Source organism: Metarhizium acridum (genome assembly GCF_019434415.1).
Source record: "Metarhizium acridum strain ARSEF 324 chromosome Unknown scaffold_31, whole genome shotgun sequence".
In the NCBI taxonomy this organism is placed as follows: Eukaryota; Fungi; Ascomycota; class Sordariomycetes; order Hypocreales; family Clavicipitaceae; genus Metarhizium; species Metarhizium acridum.
Genome location: NW_027094018.1, coordinates 1,967,818 through 1,993,603, shown reverse-complemented (window position 1 = coordinate 1,993,603; position 25,786 = coordinate 1,967,818). Strand labels below are relative to the sequence as shown.

The 25,786-nt window shown below is 51.3% G+C and overlaps 6 protein-coding genes across 7 annotated transcripts; 3 read left to right on the top strand and 3 right to left on the bottom strand.

Annotated features, from left to right (window-relative positions):
- Nucleotides 1–3,246: 3,246 nt before the first annotated feature.
- J3458_005466 (uncharacterized protein) lies at nt 3,247–4,799 on the bottom strand. Its single transcript, XM_066118818.1, has one exon. The coding sequence runs from the start codon at nt 4,284–4,286 to the stop codon at nt 3,321–3,323; it is 966 nt and encodes a 321-aa protein (XP_065976339.1). The 5' UTR covers nt 4,287–4,799; the 3' UTR covers nt 3,247–3,320.
- Nucleotides 4,800–8,021: 3,222 nt separating this feature from the next.
- Nucleotides 8,022–8,348, bottom strand: J3458_005465 (uncharacterized protein; the record flags this gene model as incomplete). Its single annotated transcript, XM_066118817.1, has 1 exon — nt 8,022–8,348. One exon carries the CDS (start codon nt 8,346–8,348, stop codon nt 8,022–8,024), a length of 327 nt encoding a protein of 108 aa, XP_065976338.1.
- A 2,451-nt stretch (nt 8,349–10,799) lies between these two features.
- Nucleotides 10,800–13,305, top strand: J3458_005464 (uncharacterized protein). The gene is made up of 6 exons (XM_066118816.1): nt 10,800–11,203; nt 11,293–11,316; nt 11,380–12,036; nt 12,095–12,444; nt 12,504–12,677; nt 12,737–13,305. Exons 1-6 carry the CDS (start codon nt 11,173–11,175, stop codon nt 12,779–12,781), a joined length of 1,281 nt encoding a protein of 426 aa, XP_065976337.1. The 5' UTR covers nt 10,800–11,172; the 3' UTR covers nt 12,782–13,305.
- On the top strand, nt 13,296–16,547 carry J3458_005463 (uncharacterized protein). 2 transcript variants are annotated; one of them, XM_066118815.1, is made up of 2 exons: nt 13,296–13,858; nt 13,913–16,547. In XM_066118815.1, the coding sequence occupies exons 1-2, from the start codon at nt 13,634–13,636 to the stop codon at nt 15,893–15,895; spliced, it is 2,208 nt and encodes a 735-aa protein (XP_065976336.1). In that variant the 5' UTR covers nt 13,296–13,633; the 3' UTR covers nt 15,896–16,547. The 2 variants fall into 2 exon arrangements, with proteins under 2 accessions (XP_065976336.1, XP_007810668.2); XM_007812477.2 differs by having other exon boundaries at nt 13,296–16,498.
- A 288-nt stretch (nt 16,548–16,835) lies between these two features.
- J3458_005462 (uncharacterized protein) lies at nt 16,836–19,413 on the bottom strand (the record flags this gene model as incomplete). Its single annotated transcript, XM_007812476.2, has 2 exons — nt 16,836–16,900; nt 16,947–19,413. One exon carries the CDS (start codon nt 19,411–19,413, stop codon nt 17,863–17,865), a length of 1,551 nt encoding a protein of 516 aa, XP_007810667.2. The 3' UTR covers nt 16,836–16,900; nt 16,947–17,862.
- A 4,690-nt stretch (nt 19,414–24,103) lies between these two features.
- Nucleotides 24,104–25,706, top strand: J3458_005461 (uncharacterized protein). Its single transcript, XM_066118814.1, has 2 exons — nt 24,104–24,559; nt 24,692–25,706. Exons 1-2 carry the CDS (start codon nt 24,150–24,152, stop codon nt 24,714–24,716), a joined length of 435 nt encoding a protein of 144 aa, XP_065976335.1. The 5' UTR covers nt 24,104–24,149; the 3' UTR covers nt 24,717–25,706.
- The last annotated feature ends 80 nt before the right edge of the window (nt 25,707–25,786 follow it).

Sequence of the window (25,786 nt, the reverse complement as noted above, 5' to 3'; positions counted from 1 at the left end):
ACAGTTGGTCCTGTTCCATAGCCACCATGTCGTGCGATGCAAAGACCAAGACGCAGCTCGTGCGCGCGAAAAACCCAGGCTCGTTATCCGGTCGACGTTTCCCCGGCTTCCTGCGAGGAAGAGAAACGAAAATGAAACCGAGCACTCGATGCCCTGGCCATCACGGGCTCTGCAAGGCCAGCTGCATGACTCAGATGGGCCCTTCATCTTGGGATAGCTTCTGCGGCTTACAGCCGTGCTGCCCAGATGTGTGGAAGGAAGGACGCCTCAAGCCAGAATCTCGACGCCCAAGCCCTGAAGCCCAAAGCCCGCACCTGAAGAGCCTGAGGCCTGGAGCCCAAAGTCCCTGTGAAGCAGCATGCTGAGTGACAGTTGACGTAGCTTGAAAATTTTCCTCCAGATTGTGCTCCTATGGCTTGGTCTCGTTTTGTGCATTGTGCATTGCATATGTACGCCATGCCTTGCTTGTGGTGACCATGGAGGATGGAGGTTGCCACCACGAACTCTGCTTAAGCTCCATCTGTCAACTGTTTGGCCGGATGCCAGAAGCCCAGGCTAAATGTTAGCCTTGAGACATAATCTCAGAAGCATACGGGAGTAAATACATTTGGCAGCCTGGACGCCAGCACCATCAAAAAGGGAAACCAACATCTTACCCCACGTGTTTCAGCGACGAATGTCGATTGCCAAGTCAACGGTTGGGGGTCAGGTCAGGTAGAGTGATGCATACAGGACGTCCCTGGCTGAGGACAAAGGACCTCGGGGACCCTGGAGACCCTGAGCAGCATGGGGAGCATGGGAAGCATGGGAAGCATGGGGAGCATGGATGGGGATGGACGGACATGAGCAGACCGTTACGACCGATGCGATGGTGTGTGGTTTGACGAGCGGTGACGGGGTGCCGAGGCGCTTCCAACTAACAACTCAAAACGAGGGACGGGGAAGCGCCAAAATAAGGCTAGCAACTCAGTCGCCCACTGTGTATAATATAATCCCGTAACGTGATGGCCAGCCCATGTTGATATCCATGCAGGCGGGAATGAAGTCTGGCCAATATCACGGCAAAGGTGACTCGACTCGTCGTACACGTCTCCATACCGGTAAGAAAGATGCCTGCTCCCATGTGTCGAGGGCTCCTGGGCCTTGAGCGGAAGGGATGTGCCTGCCAGGTTCGGCCGAAACGAAGAATTTTTTCTGTCACCAAATGCCAACCACAAGCCCCAACCCCATCAATCAGTGTGAGCGAGCGGTGTAACTTCGACGTCGACCCATGGACATAGATGCCTGGCTGACTACTCCGTATTAGAGACTGGTAGCGGAGATTAGCGATAACGCTCGATTACTCCTGACTCAGTACACGTGAGGAAAACTCCATGCGGGCTGCTTACAGAGCGCTGACGAGGTGTTTAGAGAATTTCCAAGTCTGCTTCTTTTTTGGTCTTTGCTTGCATAAAGCTACACAGCCGCATATTCAAGTCTTGGACGTTGTTGGTTCGCCTCGTGGCTGCAAATTGCTGCAAAACAGCCGTGCGGTACGGCGCAGTACACCACCAGGCAGAGCACCGCCTTGTTGAGCACAAATGCATTTTTCGTCTTGGGCGGCGGCACAGTGTGTGTCGTTGGTTCGTGGTTGTTTCCCTGAGGTGAATGACACACAGTTAGCCATCACGGTTGGGCCTGGGTGCCTGGCAAGGCTCAACCTCGTGGACCGATCGGTGTTGGCCCTTAGGTACACATGTGCTCGGTACATCCCGGGGCAGCAGGACTGTGCAGTAACTTGCTGGGTAGGTACCTCCCTGGGTACCTCATTGACGTCAGTTTCCTGGCTCGAGAGCTTCTCGATCGGTCTGTTGGCTTTCAAGAGTTGAAGTTATCGTGGCCAGGGCAAGGGTCCAGGTCCGGCCAAGGAGACTCGGCTACGACAAGCGGTCGATAAATCGGGATCATCTTGTTCTCCGTGTTGGTACCTACTTGGGATTTCCAGCAAGGACTAGTGCCAACTTGAACTTCGCGCCCATGTGCAGAGGTCGACTACTAGTAGTGAGGTAGATTCAACATCGCCATTGTGGTCCGTTTTATTAGATTTGGGCAAGTGCGAGGGGTAGGCAGCAAAGTCTGGCACCTGCACCTGCGCACTCCTTTAATGATGCAGCACGTAATCACTCAGAACCACCACTTGACCGCCTGAGCATCTCATGACATGCGGGTGTAAGGTAAGGAGTACAGAGTACATTAAGGTTTCGATGAAATCTAGACTGCGTCGTTCCGCCAGTTGACGGCAACAGGGATCTCCCGTCTCAACCGCCCGAGCCGCTCCAGGGACGGTGTGCCTCTTGTGCCTCGCGCATGGTCCTTTCCGACGTCTGTTCTGACATTTGGACCCTGTTTTCTGCTTCCCAGTCCATTTCCTGATCTCGTTTCTCGTTTCTCGTTTCCCGATGCCCTTTCCGGTTTCGCCTTAAGCATCTTCTTCTGTCTGGTCCATCGGGCCCGTCTTGGCCCCTCTGGCTCCATTACCGGCCTCCCGATATCTCGAGTCTTGTGGCTCAAGCGCCAATTCCCAATTCCACTTCCAGACCTGCTGCCCTGATCTGTTGAGACTGCCAACTATCTTGCAGCGTACAAAGTACGGAGTGCAGCTCTCTTCCGAGTCTGTGCTAGTCTCGTCTCTATGCATGCGCAGGTGGTCAACGCCGCCCGGCTTGGTCCACTATTCGTTGGCTACCTCGGCCTTACTCGCATTGTTGCAAGAGGCTTCTTCTTCTTGTAATGCAGGTACAGCCGTGGGCTAGGCTCTATTCCGCCAAATCGATAGTCATTGTGAGCACTAGCCTCGGGCTGGGGTCAACTGACTCAGCACAGCGAGGTTTGAATCCAACAAATCGCGTACAGCCGGGACATGACAAAGCTTGCTTTGGCAGCTATGATCGGAGACTTGTCACCGCTTTCAAAACGCGCTAATATGCCAAGAAGGCCCTATATAATCCTGCCAGGCTTTACTTGCCTGGGACTAAAGAAAGAACCCCCAAGTATACAACGCAAAATGGAATGCGCCACAGACCCGATCTCCCGCAAAACCGCGTAATCGCGGGACAGGGTAGGAATTGGAAATGACCCTAAATGGGCCGAATCAAGCAAATAGGGAAAACCAGGCAAAAACTAAATATAACAGTGGCCATCAAAGAGAGGCGGGCAAAGAGGGAGGGAGACGGTGAAGACGACTGTCATGTCGCTTACGACAGACGATGTGGAGTGCAATAGTAATATAAGTGCTAATGTGTGATAGTAATACTAACGAGAATAGTGAAAGCCCAAAAGAACTAGGGTATATGAGGGCATGGCGCTTTCAGATGTCCATGTTGGTTCTTGTCATCCACCGGATGGCTAGGAGTGGTAATATCTTGACTATCAATTCCGCATGTCTTGATGCTCGACGACGCTTGAAGCCTAGTTTGGTTCTTCTTATGCCTTCGCCTTCGCATCCTCGGGACCTTGTGTACAACTTGGGAACAGTCCATTGCAGCCTCCGAGGACGTCCGGTATACTAGAGCTCCACTTTTGCGTGCACGGCTGGCAAGGCTCTGAATGAGGCTATGGCCATCATTTGTCCATACAAACTCGTTGGTCCCATGCCCATATCCTTCATCAAGATCCAATCCTTGACACCCCAGCTCCTGTTTTGGGTCGACCTCAGGAAGCGGAACGTGGTGTTGTGTAGTGGTAGACTCAGGAACCATTACCATTGAGGCAAATTCAGCTGGTGTCGACGACAATGGCTTTTCTGGTTCTAGTTTAGGCACATTTGGATCATATTCTGTGAAAGGACTAAGTGTGTTGGCTGGTATTTGATCGCATGGCTTTTCTATTTGAGCGGCTGCAGTGGCTGATACTGTTGATTCCTGCACAATATCCCGAGGGCTGTCACAGTCCATCAAGACATGGTCGGGTCGTCCCTGCACGTGAGGTATCCCTACATGGCGCCGAAAAGGTGCGGTTTTGGCAGAGCCGGGTAGTATATCAGCGTAATGAGACTTCAGTGAATGTCTTCCTAGTTTGTGCACAAGAGATTCAACGGGTTGGGCCCGGCTCTGGCGGCGGTAAATACGGTGCCGTTGAAAGCCTGGTACGGCCCCGGGCTCGATGCTTCGTCTTTCAGATACTGGTGACTGTGATGGCGGCGGAAGTTGGTGTATAAGGACTTCAGGGAGTTCAGGGTGCAGCATTCGCGGATCCTCGAGGCGCTCCAACTCGGGTGACGGGCCGGGCCAAGAATTCTGGTGTTCCATAATAAAGTCGGGGAGACATGGAATTGAAGTCGACGGTGGTACGTAACGAGGGTTGTAATTACTCGTAACCGTTTCGAGCAGCAACAATCCTGCTCGCGCGTCAGGGCGGACCAAAGGCGGCCATTTGGAAACCCATCAAGAGAAGGCTGTTTGAGATGCAGCTGCTCAGAGAGGCTGATGGCGAATATAGACGGTGTTGGCAGCGAGAAATGCGAAAGCAACAGCGATAGCGACGTTGACGGCGGCGAGAGTGACAGGCGCTGCTGCTGATATTGAGGATGAAAAAAGCCACGGTCGCATGCAGGTTCAATGTTGGATTCTTCAGCTCAAGGCAGGGCAGGAACAAGAGGCGCCATAACGATGAGCTGACATCAGGTGGGCGACCTCGCAGTAGTAATATGAAGGCGGTTGTGCAGTTATCAGTGAAGCCACGGGCACACTAAAAACGTTGGTGGCTCCGTGTCAAACTGCCAAGCTGCCCATTCGTACGTACAAAGAAGTACCGCAATGTCCAATGGGCATAGCATTTGAAGGCGCCAGCTTACTCCGTAGTAGGATGTCTGGTCCGACTTCTGAACGAAGTAGTACGTACGGTTGTTACGAAGTCGTACCCCCGTTTCCTTTGTGGCACTCCTACCAAAACCATGGCCACGGGCTGCTACCAGGCCAGGCTACCAGGCTACCAGAAACCATACTCCGTACTGCGCCATCGGATCCGCCATTCAGCAACCGGCCAGACCTTGGACACCCCGTGGAGTCGACTATGGAACGGTCCAGTGGGTGACGGGCTGGCTGTCAAGGTGGCACAGACACATGAGCGTCCATTTGAAGACCCTTGGGGTTGAACCGGGGTGGCGGTTGATGGTGTGGGATGACAGGGAGACCTCATTGATACTTGGCCAATCCTTGGACCACTCTCCAGCCAGATGCCAGGATGCAGTGCTCCATTCGTTTGCATGCCGGGATGGATGGATGAGTTTGAGTGAATGGACGGCGCGCTAGTGTTCGGTACTATGCCGACTTCGAACATCTGAAGACCAGGACGATGAGCCTGATGCTCCGAACTTGACGGGAGACGGATAGCCTTTGGAGCCAGGACAGCCACGGGCGCATGTGAAGAATTGTGGTTGATGCTTATGCCTGGCAACGACAGACTTGAGAGCCGCCTCTCTCTGCAGAATCTGGTACTTCTGCCCTGCTGCAGGCCGATCAGAACATATGTCGTACTGGTACGAAGCACGATGGTATGAGCTGGCCAATTGGCCACTCAGACACCGAAAAAAAAAAGGAGTGAACAAGCTTTCCCAGACACGGTGAGCATGGAGCAGTGCCGTTGAGTACTAGGCTAACATCTTTCTTCTACTGAGCAGTTGGCTGGTCCGATCTCAGTCTTCCGCATGAGACTAGTAGCGTTGGAAATTTTGTTCAACTCGATATTTGGACGTGCTGGGATGCCTGGCGTAGTATGACGGAATATGCCCTCGGACACGCCGTGTTGGTGAACGAGCAGGCTTGTAGCCCCGAAGTTGGCTTGGTTGGGAGTGATTCTAAGCTCCCCTCGCAGAAGTCGACAATACAATAGCCGCGGTCCACGAGAGCTGTACAATGTCCTGGTGGCTTAGGTCAATGGAGCCCCTTACGTGTGTGTGCTTTGCTCGTGGCCAGCCACAGAGTGCCCGAGGCACACAGCTTCAAGCTTCTAGCTTCTTGCTGCTCTTGCCCCCAGCTTGGAGACATTTGAAAAATACTTTGTGTGCAGAGTCATCCGTAGTTGAGGACTGGAGGAAGCCGTGGTGTCTGTCAGTGAGGAACCGAATCGTGTGGAGGTCATCATCATCTCATTGATCACTGGCAATGCACAGACAAGGTGAGGAGTCGTTTTGTTTTTGGGTCTGGGAGAACTCATCGGTTGAGTGTCCAATGGAAGCAACCCAGGGAAGCAGGCATCCTTCCTCTATTGATATGAGCCAGGTTCTCCAGGTTTTGATCGTCCTACAGGGTACGGCTGCTTGAACAGTACGGAAGTCGGGTTCCTCGTGTCACATCTCGTCACATTAGCAATGTCATTAGGACCAGCACCCAGCACAACAAAGGAGGGAGGGGAGGGAAATCATGCATTGAAAGCATATGGGTAAAGTCGGCTCTCGTCGTGAGGAAGTCACATCTTGAATGAAGTACCGGCCAGGATTAGACAAAGAGCTGGTGGTCCTACGTGTAGACAAACATTGGATTTTATCTCGTACTAACACTCCATATCTAAAGCAAATATTGTTACTGGTGGACCTGCAAGCTGCTGTCATTGGTGATACAATCGAACAGTAGGGATGATCGCTCGTGCATGATTCGACCCATTTCTGGATTCCGCTCAGCGTACGGAGTATCGGCTCATGGATACGCACGAGGCAATGCTTGGCCCATTGCGGAGTGCATAATATTATTATGTTCAAGCTAAGTTTGCGACTGCTCACATCTCTCATCTCAACTAGCCCCAGATTGCATGAAGACGGTCAATACGGGGGCAGTTGCTGTTTCAAAGTGACACTGTTTCGGCACACAGACCGAAGCTTCCAGACTCAATGATTGAAGGGCCAAGGTAATAAGACGCCGTGAACTGTTGATGTTGCTAATTACGCGCTTAGCGGCCATGGTAAGCTTGCCATCAATGCAAATTGTCATGCCGACCATGTGCCCCCATGTGCGTGTTTGGCAGATGCGGCCTAGGCTGGTGTGTCTATTGCAATCTAGTCAGACTCTTCACATTATCGTGTGTGAGTGTGTGTGTGAGTGTGTGTGTGCGTGTGAGTGTGTGTGAGACGACGAGAATTTGGGCGGCGATGCCACTTGAAGACACACCTCGATTCTCAGTCGGCTCACGTAGATAGATGCACGAGCGCTTAATAAGTGGCATAGTGTGGTGTGGTGAGTGGCAGATAAAGCCCTTCCAGTGTTGGCTTGTTTCGACACATTGTGTTTCTCAAAGTGGTGAGATTTGCATCCATTGACCGATGCTCCAAATGTGGAGTCAACTGGTATCTTGGACTTGGGTACCTCGACAAGCTGGCAGTGATGCGATGACACCAGCTCCAATTGGAGTGTCGCACAAGCAATTGAGGCAGGTTCGACTGACCGTAGCTACCTATGTGTGTATGTACGGAGTATATACTCCGTATCCGTAACTTACACTAAAACTTACACGGTAAGCACGGTACGGCCCTCAGCTCCCAAGCTCCTTCCGCACTGGGCGCCATCGACGGCGTTTCTCAAGGACTCCCGCTCCCCAGATGTTAGTCCTCCTCCCCCCCCCCCAAAACCAACATCTTCGAAAAAAAAGGCATGTCCAACTGGTCCTTCTCAACACTCTAGTATACGTTCTCTATGAAGGCATGCTATTAGCCACTCTGTCCGTTGAAAGCCGTCAATTCTTCAGCGTTGCCGAAGTGGCATTAGACGCCGTCTTTCCCAGACCGCGGGGCGTCAGTTTTTTTGTTTCTGTCAGGCTTCTTTTTTTTCTCATTGGCCAATGCACAAGCTGCGTATGCTGTGATAGTATATCATACCATCTGGGCAGACCTATGACATACGCTATGGGTGCCGTTTCTGCCAAAACACCCTGGCTAGCTGCACAGCCTTGACCGGCACCAGAAATCCGCACCAAGATCCTTGGTCCTATCACCGCAGGGTTTGAATGTCAATGAAAACTGACTACATACCTGCTCCTGTAGCCGCCATCCACCATTAACCTAGTTCGCCAGGCACCAGCTCACGACTATCCCATGCCGCCGCGGCGCTACGTCGGGTCTTAACCGAAGATGCGGAACGAGTTGGATGAGGGAACCGTGAAAACTTGTTTTGATGGCTCGAAGAAAACTCTATGTTGCTCATTTCCCACCTTATGACACGAGGTGTCTGTGGCTCATTTCTCAATTCCCTCGAGGCAGCTTGGATTGAATCCTCTGTTTCCTTCGGATTGAACCTGAGGCCTAAGAGGCTCTGAGCATGGATAAGTGCACCATCACTAAGCTTCACCAAGACTAGAGCAAGCCGGGACAAAAGCCTCGACATTCCTACGCAAACATATACATATATTATTGTATACGAACTACTCTTGTATCAACCTGTCTTCTCCTCAAAGACCCAGCGGATCAAAGACGATGTATGGGTCCCCAAGCCAAAACACTGTGTTCCATTGGGGAGAATAGACCCGGCGCATCAGCAGTCTGAAGCCTCGGAGTCTGGCTTGGCTCGACAAAAGACCTTTTTCTACTTAGAGAGACGGCGATGTCAAATTGTGATTCCTGCGTTGAGCATTAGGAGTTGATTAACAATTATATCGTGTGGTCAAGCCTGGAAAGAGCCCAAAACCCTGGTACGCAAATATTGACAATCTGGTGCGCCATCGTTTGGAAAATTTGGGCAGCGCCGTAATTACCACTTGTTCGTTTCTTTTCCGGCAACATGCCCTCGGAGGTTGAACCAAGATATCCAACCTTGCAAGCCCGTGCAAAGACCCCGTGATAGGAACTTGAGATAGCACTAACGCCTTCGTTAATGGTCTCTTTTGTGGGCAGGACTTTACACTCCTTGTTAGCCAACACAAGTGCAAGCATATTTACGGGGTGAAGACTACTATAATACTCGTCATCTCTGTCGCGAACTCTGAGAACACAGTCAAAACCGCCCAAGTCACTATCCACTCTATATCTTGTGTAGATAAGCATTCGAAAGCGACTTGGAATTCGGCAAGTACTTTTATCTGCGGAAGTTTTCGTCATTCTTCTGATAGACCTTGTGCATCCAATGGCCTGGCAGTATAGCATGATGTCAAATACATGATACACACTCCGGACTGTTTAAGCAGAGCAACGTTCTTCTTCTCGCCAAGGCGCGGCCAGTCATATCGGTAGACCATCTTGCGTTAATGGTTCAGCTGTTATAGCACGAAAGTGTTCTATTTTGATGACATCAGAATTCATTAGTTGCAGTTTGGTATTTTGCTCACAGGGAGAGAACTAGTGTTTTGCTATAGGAGTAGCTCACAATTTTGGCTGCTTAGTCTTGGTATACATTTTTTTTCTCGCATGGTTTCGAGTTTCGAGTCAAGCCTCTCTAGCTATGAAAATACCTTGGCTACCTAGGTAGTCAATAGATTTACGCTAGTATAGACCATCGGCTCAGACACCGTTACAACTATTCCACGGGTATTTGCCATGCCCCAGGATTTTGACCACAATGGTACGTTTTATGAGGGCGAGAGTCATGGCCAGGAGTTGGATCCAGAGTTCTCCAGCAATGCCTAGGATATGAACAGGCTTTGGGGCTCGATGTTTCCGAAAGCCACCTAGGTATGCGGCGACATTGGGGAAGATTTCAAGACATTTGATTTACTTAGCTAGATACCTAGTCCATCTGACGGCTGAGGATTAGATGAGGCACTGGCCTAGTGTTTTTAGTTCAACCAGACAGTTTGTGGGACAAGCATACGCTGAATTACAAAGCTTGCCGGCCCCTCTTGTTGCGAAAAAAGCGTTATCTGGACAATTCGAGGTGGCTTGAGACTGCGAGCCGTAGGATGCCCATGTCCACTTGTCTAAAGTATTGGTATTCTGATGGCTAGTCGTCTACACAGGTACTCCGCACCAGTGCTGGGACCAGAGGGAAGAGGCAACATGAAAAAATAGTCGTCGTCTATTCTCGGATCAAGGCCACCTTGAGCACGGTACCTGCAATAGTACCTCGTGGGTATACGATACAAGCATGGTCATAGATCAAATGGCTCGCGGGTCACACAGAGACTGCCAAAGCCAATTACAAGCCCAGATGCCTATCCGAGTAACAGCGACAGCGTCTGGTGTCCGACGTAGCCGCCGGACTTGCATGCTCATGACGCACAATGTGTTGTGCAAAATTTGTGCTCGGCATCTGCGATTCGGGTCTGGCAAGCAAGCAAGTGGCAAGCGCCGACACAAATAGACCGGCGTTGGACGCCAAGCCGACGAGCCCAGGAGACCAACCAGGAGGCCGACCAAACGGCCGACATGGAGGAGGAGCACTTGGACCAACCACGCCAACGTCCCAACGGTTAGAGCTTGGACCAGATGAACCAGACCGTTCTGGTTGCCTTGTCGCCTCAAGCTCCAGCACTGACGGCGCCCAACGCCGACGGCGGCTCCAAGGGCTCATGGAGCTCCAGGGGATGCTGGGGATCCACCTCGGCGCTAACGGAGCACGGCCTGCCAATCGAGGCAGTTCCGCACCAAATCTCGTGCATCCCGAGCGTTTCGAGCCTCGCGAGCGGTTTGAGCGTGTCCCACGTTTGACGGCCCACACTCTTGAGCTGCCTGCGACTTTATTCAAGTGCGGGGATCATCTGCAGTTCGCGAGCTGTTGACTGGTCTGTCGCCATGGCTTAACCGCCCAGGAGCTGGCCATGGGGCGGCTGTCGAGCTCAGATCAGAAGTTGATTACGTTGTCCCAGAGCCAGGTCCGGTGTAAGGTCAGTTCAGACTCGGGTCCGTCGAGCTTGACCACCTCAGATTTAACCAGAGGTCGAGAACAGCTTGCCTCTTCCCGCTCTTCGAGAGAAAAAAAAAGCAATAGTAAATTGCGAGGCTGGCTAAAGTTGCCTTTGGCCAGGTCAGGACTCAGCAAGCCAAACGCCATTGCGGGGCGAGCCGTGAACCCTGGAGACTCCATCTATCCATCCAAAGTTCCAACGTCGAAGACGACAACGACGACAACAACAACGACAATCGTGTCTCAGCAAAGGCCACCGACGCCACTGGGACCGCAGGGCAGCATATTCTGTCGGTACTCTGATATACTCATACGCTGGTGCAGTCATACTCGCAAAGGGCGTGGTATTGCCTGCAACACCTACGCTTGAACTATGGCTACGCAGCAGCATCAGTATTATCCTCGTAAGGCAAATTCGCCATGCCGCGATCGAGGCCTCTGGCATTCTACGCTTGAGGTGCCGAAGCTGACGGATATTTATCTGTGATTCTAGCTCCCCCGGGATCGGCACCTGGAGGTTCGATTACCCCGGCTGACATCTCTCCGTTATGAACCAGGTTTGCATCTAACTCACAGACAGGTCCGCCAACGTCGCCTCCCGCAAACCGAACGCAATTCTACCCTCCGCCGGTCCAGGGCTCGCCTGGCCAGCTTGTCAATTATCCTCCCCCGCCCCAGCCTTCTCCAGGGCAGCAGATGAACTATCCTCCGCCACCGCAACACACCCCGTCTCCTCAGTTGTCTCACCACACCAACGCCCAACAATACCCACCGCCTCCTCAGCAAAGTCCATCTTCTCAGGCTCATCACCAGCGTGCCGCTTCGCACCAGTACCCTCCTCCCCCAAATTCTCCGCCTGCTCCTCAATCGCTCCAGCAGGCTTCGTTGGCCGTGAGACCAGCGTCGACAGGTGACCACCATCCCAAGCAGCAAGACCCGCCTGCATTTGACCCTCCTCCACCGTTTCCCGGTGGTAATGCGCCATACCCCCCCGAGAAGGCTGAGCAACAACAACAACAACAACAACAACAACAACAACAGCAAGAGCCACTAGATACAAGTGATCCTTCTAATCTTTCGGCTGGAGCACCACCCGCTGGCCACTTCGTTGGCGCAGGCGCCGTAGTTGATGATGTGGGCACTTTCAATGGCGGGAGCTACCGCATTAGCCACCGTGATTCCAACACAATCTTGACCATTCAACTGGCTATAGGCTGTCCTTTGCAAGCCAAACCCGGTATGTACCGTTCTAGCCCATGTGCAGCTAGCTCATGTTCCCGATTAACAATGAAAAGGTGCCATGATTGCCATGTCCCCATCCATCACACTTAAAGGAGAACTGAAGTTTAGTGTGAAGAAGATGATTGCCGGCGCCGACATGACAACTTCCAGATATGTCGGCCCTGGTGAACTTCTCCTTGCTCCCCCCATGCTGGGAGATATTACCAGCATCCGTCTCACTGGCCAAGAGAGCTGGGTTGTCGGTCACGACGCCTTTCTCGCGGCCACTCAGGGAATCATCAAAGACCACAAACGGCAGGGGCTCGGGAAGGCAATCTTTAGCGGAGAAGGCTTATTCGTGTATAGAATCAGCGGCACTGGCATCCTGTGGCTCACAAGCTTCGGCGCTATTATTCGTAAGGATGTGAGTCTTTGACCGGCATCCGTCTCGTCCCAATTTGGTTCCAAACTAACCCACGGCAGCTTCTGGATGGTGAGAAGTACATTGTCGACAACGGCCACCTGGTGGCATGGAACACCAAATACGTCCTTGAGCGAGTCGCTTCTGGTGGCATCATTTCTAACATGGCGTCCGCAGAAGGCCTCGTCTGCAAGTTTACAGGTCCCGGGACTGTCTTTATCCAAACCCGTAACCCGGTACGTGCTGTTGTCTTGTTGATCATTATTCGTTGGCCATGGACTAACCAGTCGAGCAGAAAGCTTTCACTGCGTACATGGGTGGCCAGGCTGTTCAAGGTTAACGGATATGTCGCTGGACCATTTGTTATGTCTCTGCTGTGTTTTCTTTCGATAGGCGGTTGCACCAGTTTGTCATCATCTACTTGCCATATTTATCCCTAGTCCTCTAAAGGAATATACCTCTTGCACTGGTCCCTTTTTTTCAGTGTTGCCGCGCACATCTTCATTGTCCCCAGAATATACCTGTTGTCAGCGCAATTACCGGCGTGGTTAGATACCACGGATTATTGAAACGTGTGCGTCTAGCGTTTTGTGGTGGTGGCTGGACTTGGTGATGGCTCCAAGTCACAACAATGGGAGGCAAGGCATGGGTGAAAGCATTTGATGGCACAATTGCTCTTGCCGACATTTTCAGTGCCCACGCGTCAACACCTGCCTCCTGGCAACCGTGCCAATGCCACCTCTTGGAATTCTCTTCACCTTTTCCTCACTTCGCCCTCACTTCGCCCTCACCGTCCTTCTTGGCTACTCCATAGCGAACGTGTTCTGCCATCCAGCGCGGCATTCTTTGCCCTCTGTCTCTTGTTTTTTGGATTGTACCTCTATCTCACTCGACGTTTGCAACACTGTGAACAGTGAGCGTTTCTGTCACAGTAGCGACACTAGTTTCTAAACTTGTTCTTCGTGTGCTTTGTGGTCTCACCTGGCCACCTGCACTTGCTTCCCTTCCACCTCAGATCCAGGTCACCTTCTCCATTGCCAACCCATGTTCCAGCAGCTGTCGTTCTTGGTACCCATTGCATCTCGTCAAGTTTGACGCAAGAGGGCAAAGGAACTCGACTTCGCTGTTTGCATTGGAATCGACTGCGCCGTCATTCATTTTGAGGCCGTATTACCACTAATGGACCTCACACATGACTGGCCTCAAACTCTTAAAAAAATTTGCACATTTGAAAGCCGCTCACTTCCTTCGAAAATCAGGAAGCTTCCTAGTGTCTGTTATTCAGACCCCACGAAAAAGACAATCAAAAGCGGTTCAACCATTGAGTCGAACAATCGCGCTCACATCACGTACACGCACAAGATACGCAGGATCTTGTAGTTGCTACATCAATACATACCTAGGTAGCTTCAACGCCGTACGTGCTACGATGTATTCCACACAGCGACTTAGGCTAATTCATACCTCCTAGATGGTTGGCCTGGCCTCATGCAGCGGCAAGAAGGCGGGATATGGCATCGTCCGTAAGGGTCAGTCCGCTACCTGTGCGAATAAACCACACAAATCGAGCCATGGCAGCACACATACGAAACGAGACCTTTCTGCAAGTCAAGAAACAGGCATTGTGTCCAATGAGCCGCTCAACGACCCAAACTGGCGTAGAAGACGCGCTCATAATGGCCAGGACAATTCTACGACAGCTACTCCCAAGAATATGGAACTCTTGGTCCAGGACACCCCTCTGGCCACATTTTCATCGCATCACAACTTTTCACCCTTTGTGCAAGATTCGATGAAGCAGCAGCCAAGTGCTCAGGAAGTTTTGAAAAAGTCAGAAGTCGAGTTTGAGCATTCCACAAATCCCCATTGCTACACTGGTGACGATAGTCTGGGGTGGAGCGCGTACAGTAACTTTCTAGGAAGCCACATGTCTGGCAACCATTTTTTCGACGTGGTACGACATGCCAAGCTACACGGCCAAGGACAAGGACGCACCCTTGATCTATTTGGAGTGGCATGCAGTCATGACTCTTCATATAGCGACAAAAGATGCACAATTGCAAGGCTTTCTTCTGGTGACGAGAGTGTCGACGATAGATTCCTTCAAATGATATCAAGAAAACACACTCTTACGCCAGACGAGAGCCAGGGATATCAATTGATGGCCGCTTTGAAAGCAACTGAGTCAACACCTCGGAAGATCGGCCACACATCTTCGATTGGCCAGGATACATCGCGGCGTTTGTCCTGTCTTTCGGAGCAATCTCTCCTTCAAAATGACAAAATTCTGGGGGTAATTGAACCATGTCGACTTGATTCCAAAGACTCTGGGTTCTCGTTCGCATCGGGAAGCCAGCAGGACTTTAACAATGGTGATGCCGGCATTGATGCAGGGGCTTCGAATACCTCGGGGCATCAGCAACATGCCTTGGAACAAAAGGACATAGCGTTTCAAAAGTTAATAAAAAGGTTGAACGGTGCTAGCTCGCAAGAGAAGAAATCGGTTGATCGAAGTCGTGACAGCGGATATGAGCCTGAACCATTGCGAACACAACAACCTCAGACTCGGCCTACAGGGACAGCTCCTGTCCCTGCGACACGACGACCAACCCATGGAACGGGAAGGCGAGTCAACACCGCTTCAGACTTCGCTGTTAGATACTGGCCTGTGTCGGAGTCGCGGCGAGGAGACCACTCCACCGACTCGACGGCTCGTGATGCCCCGGATAAATACAACTCGCTGAATCCTAAGGCCAGAGAGTTCCTTTCGTTTTCACAAAAGACGGAAAATACGCCATGGAAAGGTCGGCGACCGGCATTGCTATCATTTGATATCTCGATTGACGAGCAAGTGGACGAGCCTTCCCGCCGCGAGGTGCTCGCATCAGAACCTGCACACAAAGCTCCAGCCGCTAGGGACAATCAATTCGTTGCACCAAATGGAGCAGTAACGGTGCCATATATGAATGCTACGAGTATTCCTCTCCTTTTCCAGCCATTTCCCCATTCCAGTGCGTCTTTCTTGGGTCTAAATCCACTCATGCCAGATGCATCTAAACCTCTGATGGCACAACCAGGAGTGTGGCCGACGAGTCACGCCGTCACACCTATACCGGATACTTGTGTACCGCTTCAAACGAAGAGTTTTATGCCTCCAATCACACAAAATCAATTATTTAATGGCCTGGCGTCACCTTGCTCGCAACCTAAGATCGGCGTGCCGAATACAAGCAGTGTTCCTCCAGTAGCCCAGACAAACAACTCCCTACCTCGCCGAGTTCCAAAGCCAAAGCAACCTAACTCGAAGGATCAGCAGGAATATGAAGCTTGGGTAGAATGGAGAAAAGCGACGGAGCCGGGCTATGCAATGGCCTGCAAGCTTCGACAACAGCGACGGGCTCAGCGTAATGGACCAAAAGCAAAGCAAAACCAGTCCAAACCTGGGTCAGAGTAATTATTCCCTCGTGTCAATCTATGTTCATTGAAACCGATCCAAGCGTGTTTCCTTGACAGAATTAATACATGGGGGCGATCTGGTCAGTCAGCTGAAGCCGACCCCTGTGTGTGCCGCCTCGAATTGTCTGAAATATGTTTTCCATTGTTATACATCAATACGTCGCTGTCTCAAGGTGGAGTTTTTCAGCAATCAATTGTTTCGCTATCAAAAGTTCAAACAAGTGGCAACAACATCTCGGTATATCCGGCTCGACTGAGAGACATTGGATTGGAATACCTTTGCAAATTGTCAACTACGAAGTCGGGATCAGCCAGCATGAACAGCAGAGAGCATCATCGTCGCCTTATTCGCCATATCATTATGTTATGAGTTAATATTGTTGCAATAAAAATAGTCGACGACGTGGGATGGATACATTGTTTACGGATTTGACGGATGTATATTTAGTCCGTGTGATTGGGCGAAGTAATTGCTGCAATGGAATCGTCGACGAAAGGCCAACAGCACTCGCTAGGAGGTTCTTCTGTGTTGTTTTAGTCAGTGGATGACGTTAATTGTGACAGGGAAACTTGTGTTTGTCTAGAGTTATGTCATTTTTAGCCACCACCGTCTCGAAAATAGAAAATCTGAGGCTGTCATCAATCCGTGATGGGTCGCACGACATCTGGGTATATCACAAAGTATGGCTGTCAGTGATTTTCTAGAATGTACGGAGTACTCCGTAGTCAGATACGCTTCCCCCATGCAACATTTAGGTTGACCCATTCTTGTCTTTCCCGAGCATGGCCTCCCGACCGATTGTCCTCCTTCGCCAATCGCGACCGGTGTTCACGCTTACGGTTACACTTCCCCCTGAAACATTGTCAGCCGCCTCGGCGAATCCCGTCTCGAGGATGTTACTTGTCAAACGGCCAAAAGTACCGATTTGCCTGCTCGGGGAAGATGGGTTTCGTTTCTCTGCAAGAACCACTTTTTCTTTTTTTGGTCGGGCTGAGAGTAATACTGGCACGATCAGCATTGGCATCACCATGCGGGAATGTGTACATGCGTGCCGGGGGCACCATCTCGGTCGACTTTTGCTTCTTTGGATGCGTCCTTGCCTAGCGCCACGTGCAAAAAGACAGCGTGAGGGGGAGGGGTTGCATTCCGCCCCCTCCTCCCCCCCCCCCCGTCTGAAGACTCGACGAGTTGGGGGCGGACGAAAGCGACGGGGAGGGGGGTCTGTTGGGTCTGAGAAGCGAGCAGTTCTTGGGTAGCCGTCAGGGGTAACGGCAGCGTGATACCAGGAACTTGGGATGCGATCGGTGGGTAGGGATGTGTTTTTTTGCCGGGGCAGGTCAATTATCCAGCACGGCGAATGGGATGGAGCGTGTGCAGTTTTTATTTATTTCTTTTGGGCTGAGCTGAGAGATTTGTGGTGGTGATTTGCTGGCGAGACGGGGTCCGCGGTTCTGGACGCGATGCGATTTGGACGAGGCCGTTGTGAGGAACGATTTGTATTGCAAGTGTCCTGCTCTACCGCTGGTTGTAGATGGTATGGATGTCTTTTTTGGTTTTGCGTTATACATGTCCCTTTGGTCTCGTTGGGACCTTGTTTATCCGTTCTTTGGTGTTCACCCCCTTCTCTTACCTGTACTCCCTGCCTGCCTAATATAAAGAGATAGTGACAAGTACATTATTGAACAGATTATGAAAATGCCGACTGGCAGTTAAACGTAGATCAGAAACAAAAAGAAATATAGATATAAAATCACTTGTCGTCCTTCTTTTTTTTGCTTGTTTGTCAGTTGCCCTGTTCCCCTCTTGATTTCTAATGTTGATTCGGTGGATATGGTGTAGTCGAAAAAAAAAAAAATGAAAAATGAAGAGTAGTTAAAAAACACTGCCCCTGAAGAGGCACACGCAGTCATCGTTCCGTCATTACTGGGCTATATCGTGTCATGTCTCCTGAATCATTCAAGGCATTAACTCCCGCGATACCGCTTGGGTTTCGCGGCAGAGGTTACTGGCCCCCCGTCGGCCGCTCTCCTCGCAATCTTCTTTTTATTCTTTCGAGCTCTCTCTCCACTGGATTGCGCACCAAGAAACCATTCTCCGTTTCTGTGAACGAGGGCTCCGATTCTTTGAAAGTAACGTAGCTGCTCCGGTGTAAAGTTATATTCCCGTGCTGCTTCTTTACCCTTCATCACGGCTTCGTGATGTTTGGCAACGTGTTCCAAGCACCGTTCCCATGAGTCAGCTTCTGCAAACTTGGTTTGACAGCCTAGCATGAAGCATGTGCATGCTGTAGGAGAGGGCGTTTGCGAACCACAACTTGCTTGCTGCAATTTCTCCTGAAGCTTCTTCTCAAATGCTTCAGATGGTTTCTTACGTTTAAACGCCTCGAGCTCCTCTTTGGTGCTGTGCATGCGAATGTGATGCTGTTTGAAGAGGTCCTTTCGGTTGAACTCTTTCATATCACAATCCGGACAGACATACGCCTTTGAGAGCAGGTGCTGTGTCTTGATGTGTCGCTTCCATTCATTTTTCCCTTTGAATCTGGATTTGCATCCGGCAAAGCGGAACAAACATGGAAGCCCGTCACACTCTCTGTCATGGGCCGCTTCCTCTATTGGATCTGTAATTGTCTTCCTGCATGATTTGCAGGTTAGGGGTTTTCTCTCGCTGTGGTATGATAATCTGGCAAGGGCTGGATCTTCTACATTCGTCATCGAGGGTTCTCTTGTGCCGCTGGGGCCTGCGACTGCCCCGGTATGAGGCTCTGGAGACAGTTGTATCGAGTCTTCAAAAAGGGGTTCCCGTTCATACGGCAGCACCCCGACCGAGGTCGAACAGTCGGTCAAGCTGCGGGCAGAGTCATATGGGTAGTTTGGGGAAGGGTCTTCTGTCAAAGCTGAAAAATTGAAATATTGTGACGGGACGGGCTGATGCTGCTGAGGGGGGATGGTGGCCATGGCGTTCGTGGCTTGGTTTGCTGAAAGACAGAAATCGATCTGCCCAGATGGCTGAATACCTGATCGATGGGAGGGCCAGTTTGTTGATGTGCTTTCAGATGGGGCAGGATCATAGTTGGAAACAAATGCCTGGTTGTTGTTCACTGTCCCTCCTAAAGAGACAGGAGTTGAAGTACGGTTAGGCGTGTTGCCCTCGGCGTCTCTTGTTGGTGTCATCATCCAAATCTTGTTTGGTTCATGGGAATGATCATGCATCCCATCACTCGCCATGGATGGGCTATGTGCGCTGGAATATTCTGGAGACAGGTACGCATGGAATGGGGACCGATGTCGATTCGTATAGTCTGTCGTGATTTCGGCACCTAGATCACGGTCGACACAAACCGTGCTTGGGAAAGGCGTATTGAATTGGTGAAGCTCGTCGAAAGGCACAGAGGAAGTCAGAGGTGGATCGAGTCTGCTACGGCGTTCAACGTTGAAACCAAAGTCCTGTAGAAGCTGGCTAGTTTCGGGTGAGGATTTTGCTGTCGTAGAATCCGGATAAGTATGTTTGGCAGTCATTTTTGGGGGGGACCCTGAAAGGATATTGCAAGCTGCGGGAGAGAATGCCATTGTTGACCCCTCGTACAGCGTCGTCCCACGGCCAATGCGTTGAGGCTTCGAGGCAGCGGCTTAGCAGCTCGGCAGCTCAGCAACCAAATCTATATAAACGTTGTGAAATGTATTGACGAGCCGGTGGCTGTGGTTGATCTCGGAGTGAGGCGGACGGAAGAAAGAGGATGAACATGCATCTAGGATCGATGAGCAGCGTACCAACACGGGCCTGAATGACAGCCTGCGTGAAACGAACAAATACAAGCGAAGAAATGGCAGCCAGCAGGTTGGGCTCTGTGTAGGCCATGTACAGAGAGCAACGACGAGAACTTTCCCGGTGAGTCTTCCCAGAGAGGCTCCAAGTTGACGGATATATATGTAGAGGTTCCGGGATTTGAACTTCTGCATGTGGGGGGAATCGACTCAGAAATAGGAATAAGAGATGAGGCAAGAACTAATAGGCTTCTCTCTGTTTGGAGAGGCGAGAGACAAGCCTGGCCCCCGTATGTTGGACCATTTATAACTACTTGGTAGACTTGTGTACTCCGTACTCGAGGACGTATGGGCGGTGACTAGGAAAGGACCCCGACTAGATCGGTGCTGGTCTAGCAGAGCAGAGCCTCAGAGTTTATTGATGGACGCCCCCCGTCCCTATCATCGCTCCCCCCCAAGTCCTTCCTTGATCATGATTTGGAGGGTGCCCGCGTCCACAGGTCTGTTGGGTCCGTCCCGCCTGCGCACCCATCCCTTGTCAAGAGAGGCATATGGTGTGGGCCTGTAAGTCATCCATTTGGATAATCCACGACAAGTAAGGTAGCAGTGGATGCTGCTCATGTTCTGTCGGCCGAGAAGACGTTCCCCGTCAGCCAACTCAGGGATCACGACATTGTGCGTCTCAAAGTGGCCATGATTTTGTTCGGTTTCAGGCATTCATGTATGCAAGGTCTATCTCGAGTTCCAGAACTTCTCGGTGGTGATTGATGGTCTTGATAGAACCACACCTGTATAGAGCGGAAGACAAACAGAAATTGGCGTCCAAAATGAAGACACCTCTGCCACTCAAACTTCATTTCGTGGAGTAGCCTGGCTGCCTCTGGATTGGGAAACGATGTTCACGCGCACCAGCGGTAGGGAATGGGTGCAGGGAGAATCGCCTGGGAGCTGGCAGTCTGCCGAATGGGACCAGTTTGTCATATAATGTTTTTGAATGGCCATCACCGGAGGGCTCGCCGAAGTCCATCGGATGTGCTGGAACAACATCTGGCAAGACATCGACCCCTGCTGACTGGACTTCTCGAAGGGCGTTAGAAGATACCACTGTATGCCTGGCTATTTCGACTTTTCCTTTTGCCATCTCCTTCTTACCATCCTCCTCCTCCTGCTTCTTTTTTCATCTATCGTTTTCGTTTCCGGCAAACTTCGTCCACCGGTGTCCGGCCGTATTAAGACTTGAGACAAGCGCCCTGCCTACAATGCAAATAAGGCTGGGGCGGGCTCGTCACACAAGTAGGGCAATTTTCTGTGCTGAGGGCACTGCGTACTTTGTACTCCGTAGAGAGCTTTCAATCTTGTTCTGGTGTTACGCTTCTGGGATGTCTGGGGCTGGCTTCGGTTCCGGTGTGAATACACCAATCCCAGGAAAACGAATTCTAAGCCTGCATGCCGCGGAGAACAGGCCAAATGAGGCCACGCCAGCGTTTAGGGCCTCTCATATCCGCGGCCAGCCAACTGCTGTGGCTTGCAGCGAGGTTTTCATGACACCCAAAAGTACGGAAATGATTAGGCGCTCCTTTGCAATGGCGGCCGTGAGGATAATCATGGATACTGTGCGAGACGCCTTTTACGTCTGGCAATCCGCTTTCCCAAAGACTCCTTTTTTTTTCAAAGAGAAGCGAAGAGATGAGTAGGCTTCTGAGCTGGCGCTTTATCTTGAATCAATATTCAAGATTCGTCACCAGTCTCCTTTGGAGCTGTTCCGGAAACTGCAGCTCGTTGGACCAAACCTAATTTAGGGACAAACATACGGGGGGGAATGAACGGCTGGGCTACACACGGACATTATTGGGCTCAGTGAGAGTTCTGAAAAATATCGATTGGTCCTGTGTAACACTGCAGACAGGCATGTTTGGGGGGAGGAGCTGGACATATGAGTGGCCGCACTAGCGTGTGCGGTTGTGTGAGGTTGTGTGTTGGTTTGTCCTGTTGGGAGGAGGCGGATGAGGGAACTAATGGAGCTGACCAGGAGTGGCTTCTATTTTGGGTGTCTCTGGTGCATCACCGTGTCGCCCAGGCTATCAGTATTAAGGAGGGGGCGAAAAGTCTGGCGTTTGTTATTCGCAAGTCGCATCGCATCAAATCTCACCCGTTATTCGGGTCTGGCCTGGTTGATATTATGGTGGTTAGTTATGCCAGACACGTGGAGTACGTAGTAATGTACCCGGTAACAGAGCATGGTATCTCGCAGGAGAGACGGTATGGGGGTCTACGCACATGCGTCTCAAACAACCCGTTGGTATCGCTAATGAACTTGTTGCACGGCGCGAGTATTTTGTTATGCAAGCCAAGGACATAAGGATGGGGGCGGCTTGGAAGGTCGAGTATTGTGCGAATGACCGGTCCGCCATAGGCGCGAAGGGGCCGAGTCGCGCAACTTGGCCCACCTGAGCTGGAGATATAGCCAGAGAGATGGATGGATGGCCCAGCAGGAAAGACGGGGATGCGAAAGGGCGAGTGACGGATTGGAAAAATGGCCGATGTGTTTGTGTTCTTGTACAGGGTCATCCCCCAGTCATGGAAGCAGGGCGTGAGCTGGATCGGTTTGGATACAAGATTGAACGGATTTTAGGTCATCAGACGCAGAACTAGGCCTGGGTCTTGTCGTGTCGGTCATCAATCATAGTCCCTCGTCTGTCGTCAGGCGAACTGTAGGTTGCGACAGACGAAGCAGTTGTCCTTGGTGCTTGCCATGGCCCATGACAAACCTAGCTCGTCGATTGCACCGGCGTCCGAAGCGAGTGGCGGCACGCGGGATCACGGAAAGACAGCCACTCGAGCGCACCTTCCCCAACTGAGTTGAAGAGGCAGGCCAGGAACAGGAAGGACAAAAGCCGACATGCCGGTTGAACCAAAGCTGGGTCTGAGCGCCGAGTCGTGCCTTCCACCACGGTGCTTGAGCCAGGCAGACCAAAACACAACCACAATAAAACAGAAAGAGCAATACTAGTAATTGTTTATTTTATTTTTCCCGTATTTACCTCAAGTACTCCGTAGGGTTGTTATTTTTGACCAGCAAGGTGCTCGACGGCTTCAGCCACGCCTTCGCCTGTCATCTTCATTGTTCAATGTCACGCTGAGGCAACACTGTGGGTGTCATCAGCATCAGCATCATCACGGGCATCATCTCGTCAAGTACTGAGGACGGCAATCCACATGGTATACGGACTACTCATAATGAGTCTGCACCACTGCCAGCCGTCAATTTCTTTTACGCATGGTCTCGGGAGCCCCAGCTGCAGGTCCGCCCGCTGCGCACAGTTGCGTTTGGTCCGCCAAAATTCAAGCCCACGACACTTACTAACGAGCAGTATGTTGCGCGCCTCGCCCGCTTTCATGCATAAGACAATACCAGCACTTGGATACTCAGTTCTCTCAATGAGACTACCATCCGAAGCAGAGTGGCTCAGGCCCGCCAACCAGTCATTAGCTAGTGGTGGCGTTCTGAATCCATCAGTCCGTTCGTGTTCCGTCACCAACTTCACCCACATCATCAGCGTGAACAGTATCCAGACTGAAGTAAGGTCGTGATTGCATGGTCAAGAAGGTTCGACCGACCGTCACACTTCTTTCAGTGCCTAATAGCAGAAAGGTCAAGGGTCATTGCGCAGTTGGATCTGCTCTGGCAAAACCGGAGAGCGAGCCCTGGGGCTTGTTGCGCCGACCGAACTTGGCAATGGACTCGTCACTCGAGCCAACACCGACGAGGTCTGCCGCCTGCCTCCTTAAGGGTCCCGTCTCTCTGTCGTGTCCTGCATGCTAGAGGGGGATCCGCTTCCACATGGCGTCCGAGGAAAAGTGACAAGTCGGTCACCAGTCGTTAAGCTCCCGCAGATCGTCGGCTTCTAATCTTTAGCACACGGCTAAATCCCTAAACCGTTGTCTTAATCCGACGTCCCGCCAAATGGCTCCTCTGGCACATGCCATCTTTGGCAAGAGATATTTGCCTGTCGTCAGGATACACTGATATATTCCAGCATATGGCAGTCTTGCCCAGGAGAGCCAGTGATCCCGTCTGACCAAATATTTTTGGTCCTACTATGGCACCATATCATGGACACCGTGATTCAAAACACATAGCTGACATTGACAACCCCCGATGGAGATGAGGGGTTGAGATGGAACGGCTAACGGAGTAGCCTATTGTCCTGAAAAGAAGAAGCTTTATATTACGACATCTTACACTCGGATTTTTATTCCCATCCAAACATCAACCTCCGCTGCTACCTCGCTAAAGGCAGACTTTTCTAGTATGTACGAGATCGCTCCCTAGGGACGGGTTGGATTTAAGCATTCCAATTTGGTCGCCAGAACCTCGTGGTCGTACAAGAGTCTCTCACTGCTCTCCTAGGGCGGAAACAACCCATCAAGTACGGAGTAGCTGGCTGTCTTGATCTTTAGACCAACAATCTGCCAACTCTTCAGCCACCATGGCAGACGAGACACATCAGATTTGCCAGTTGGTTCCTCGGAAATGCTTGACTTTTGTGTTGATCGGATACTGTCACTGGTCCCTCAAATATGCAAAGGGGGCTAAGCAGCCACACACCCATTTGGAAGACTTCAATAGCCAGTCTTGCCGTGCACACGCATGGTATTCTGCTAGAGCGCGTCTCTCTCCAAACCTCCCTTCTGGGCTGGATACATACACGCCGTCCCAGGAGGCTCTCTCGAAGTCAAGGTCCAGTGAACTGTCCATCTGGCCACCGTGGAGTCGTGCGTACTACGGGTTACTCCATGCTCTCTATGCTGCCTTGTGGACATCTGGCTCCTTTACTAAATTCATTCGGATTTCGACTTCCAATTGCTCTCCGTCCGCGAAGAAATACTTCAATATCAGGTATGGGACTGGATGTCATTTTTTCTGCTTCGCTGTTCGAATACGAAATGCCACTGTCCCGTGGATGTTAGCGACACAGTTAGACCACAACTCCGCCACATCATTAAGGCTGAGAACAAGTTCGTCTACTAGATCAAACATGATTCCCATGGCGTAAAGACACGTCCGAGGGCAGGCAAGGTTGCATCAATGGACGGATGTTTGCGCAGTGTTCGTTTCAGCATCGGAGAGGCCCTCTTGTTCAACCAGATCCGTACACGGTCGGCGCGAGTGCCCAGTCTTTCCATAGACCTGATTCGGGTTGCCAGTCGCGAGCCATTGAAACATGACTTGATGTATGTCTCAATCCGCCAATTATTAACTACCTAGGTACTCCGTACCTAGGTAGCTAGTTGACTGCCATCACCATCGACCATGTGCGTCGTTCCCACACCCACCAGAGAACCTTGCATCTGTTGCCTAGTGCGCGCAACCAACAGGCGACGAATGCATATGCTCTGGTTGCCTCGTCGTTTTGTTTACCAACGCCTTGCCGCCTTCAGGTTCCCTAGTCCTGCCAGCCCCGGAGTTTGAGCTGAAGAGCGGGAATATGTGCACCATCCATTGCCTGGGTATCGCAGACCGATTGAATCAAAGGACTAGTTCATGCCCCATGTGTACAATACATATCTTGGTTCCAAAAGTCCTGTGGCGTTGGGAACTTGGATGGTGCACTCCCGAAAAGAGTTTGGCCCTACACGCCGGTTTGCGCGAAATGTTTGTGTAACCCCAACACAGTTGGGATAGGAAAGAAATGACCTAGAGCCAGGTACTGCGTATCCCATACTCTGTGCGACATCGATGATGACTGAGACTGTCACAACATGTACTCCGTACTGGGTTGCATTCAAGCGGGCCATTTCTTAGTCGCTTTCCTTCCTCGCCCGGCTAACACTCCAAATTTGTCGATCAGCAAAATGATGGACAACGGCTGACATAGACATTCTTCAACGGCGAGCTGCTCCGCCGTTTAGGTGATCCTCCACGGAGTACGGAGTAGGCCAACAGGAAACGAGAATATGCTGATTGTGGCGTTGTTACTGACCAAGACATCGCTAGGACCCAGTGGAAAGGCCACTCGGTAATCCAGGCCTTCGAGAGCAAACCCTAAGAATCAAAAACCAAATATAGTATGTAAGATCGGGGCCGCCCAAACGTTTCGTGCGGGTGATGTAGACGTTGCTAGAT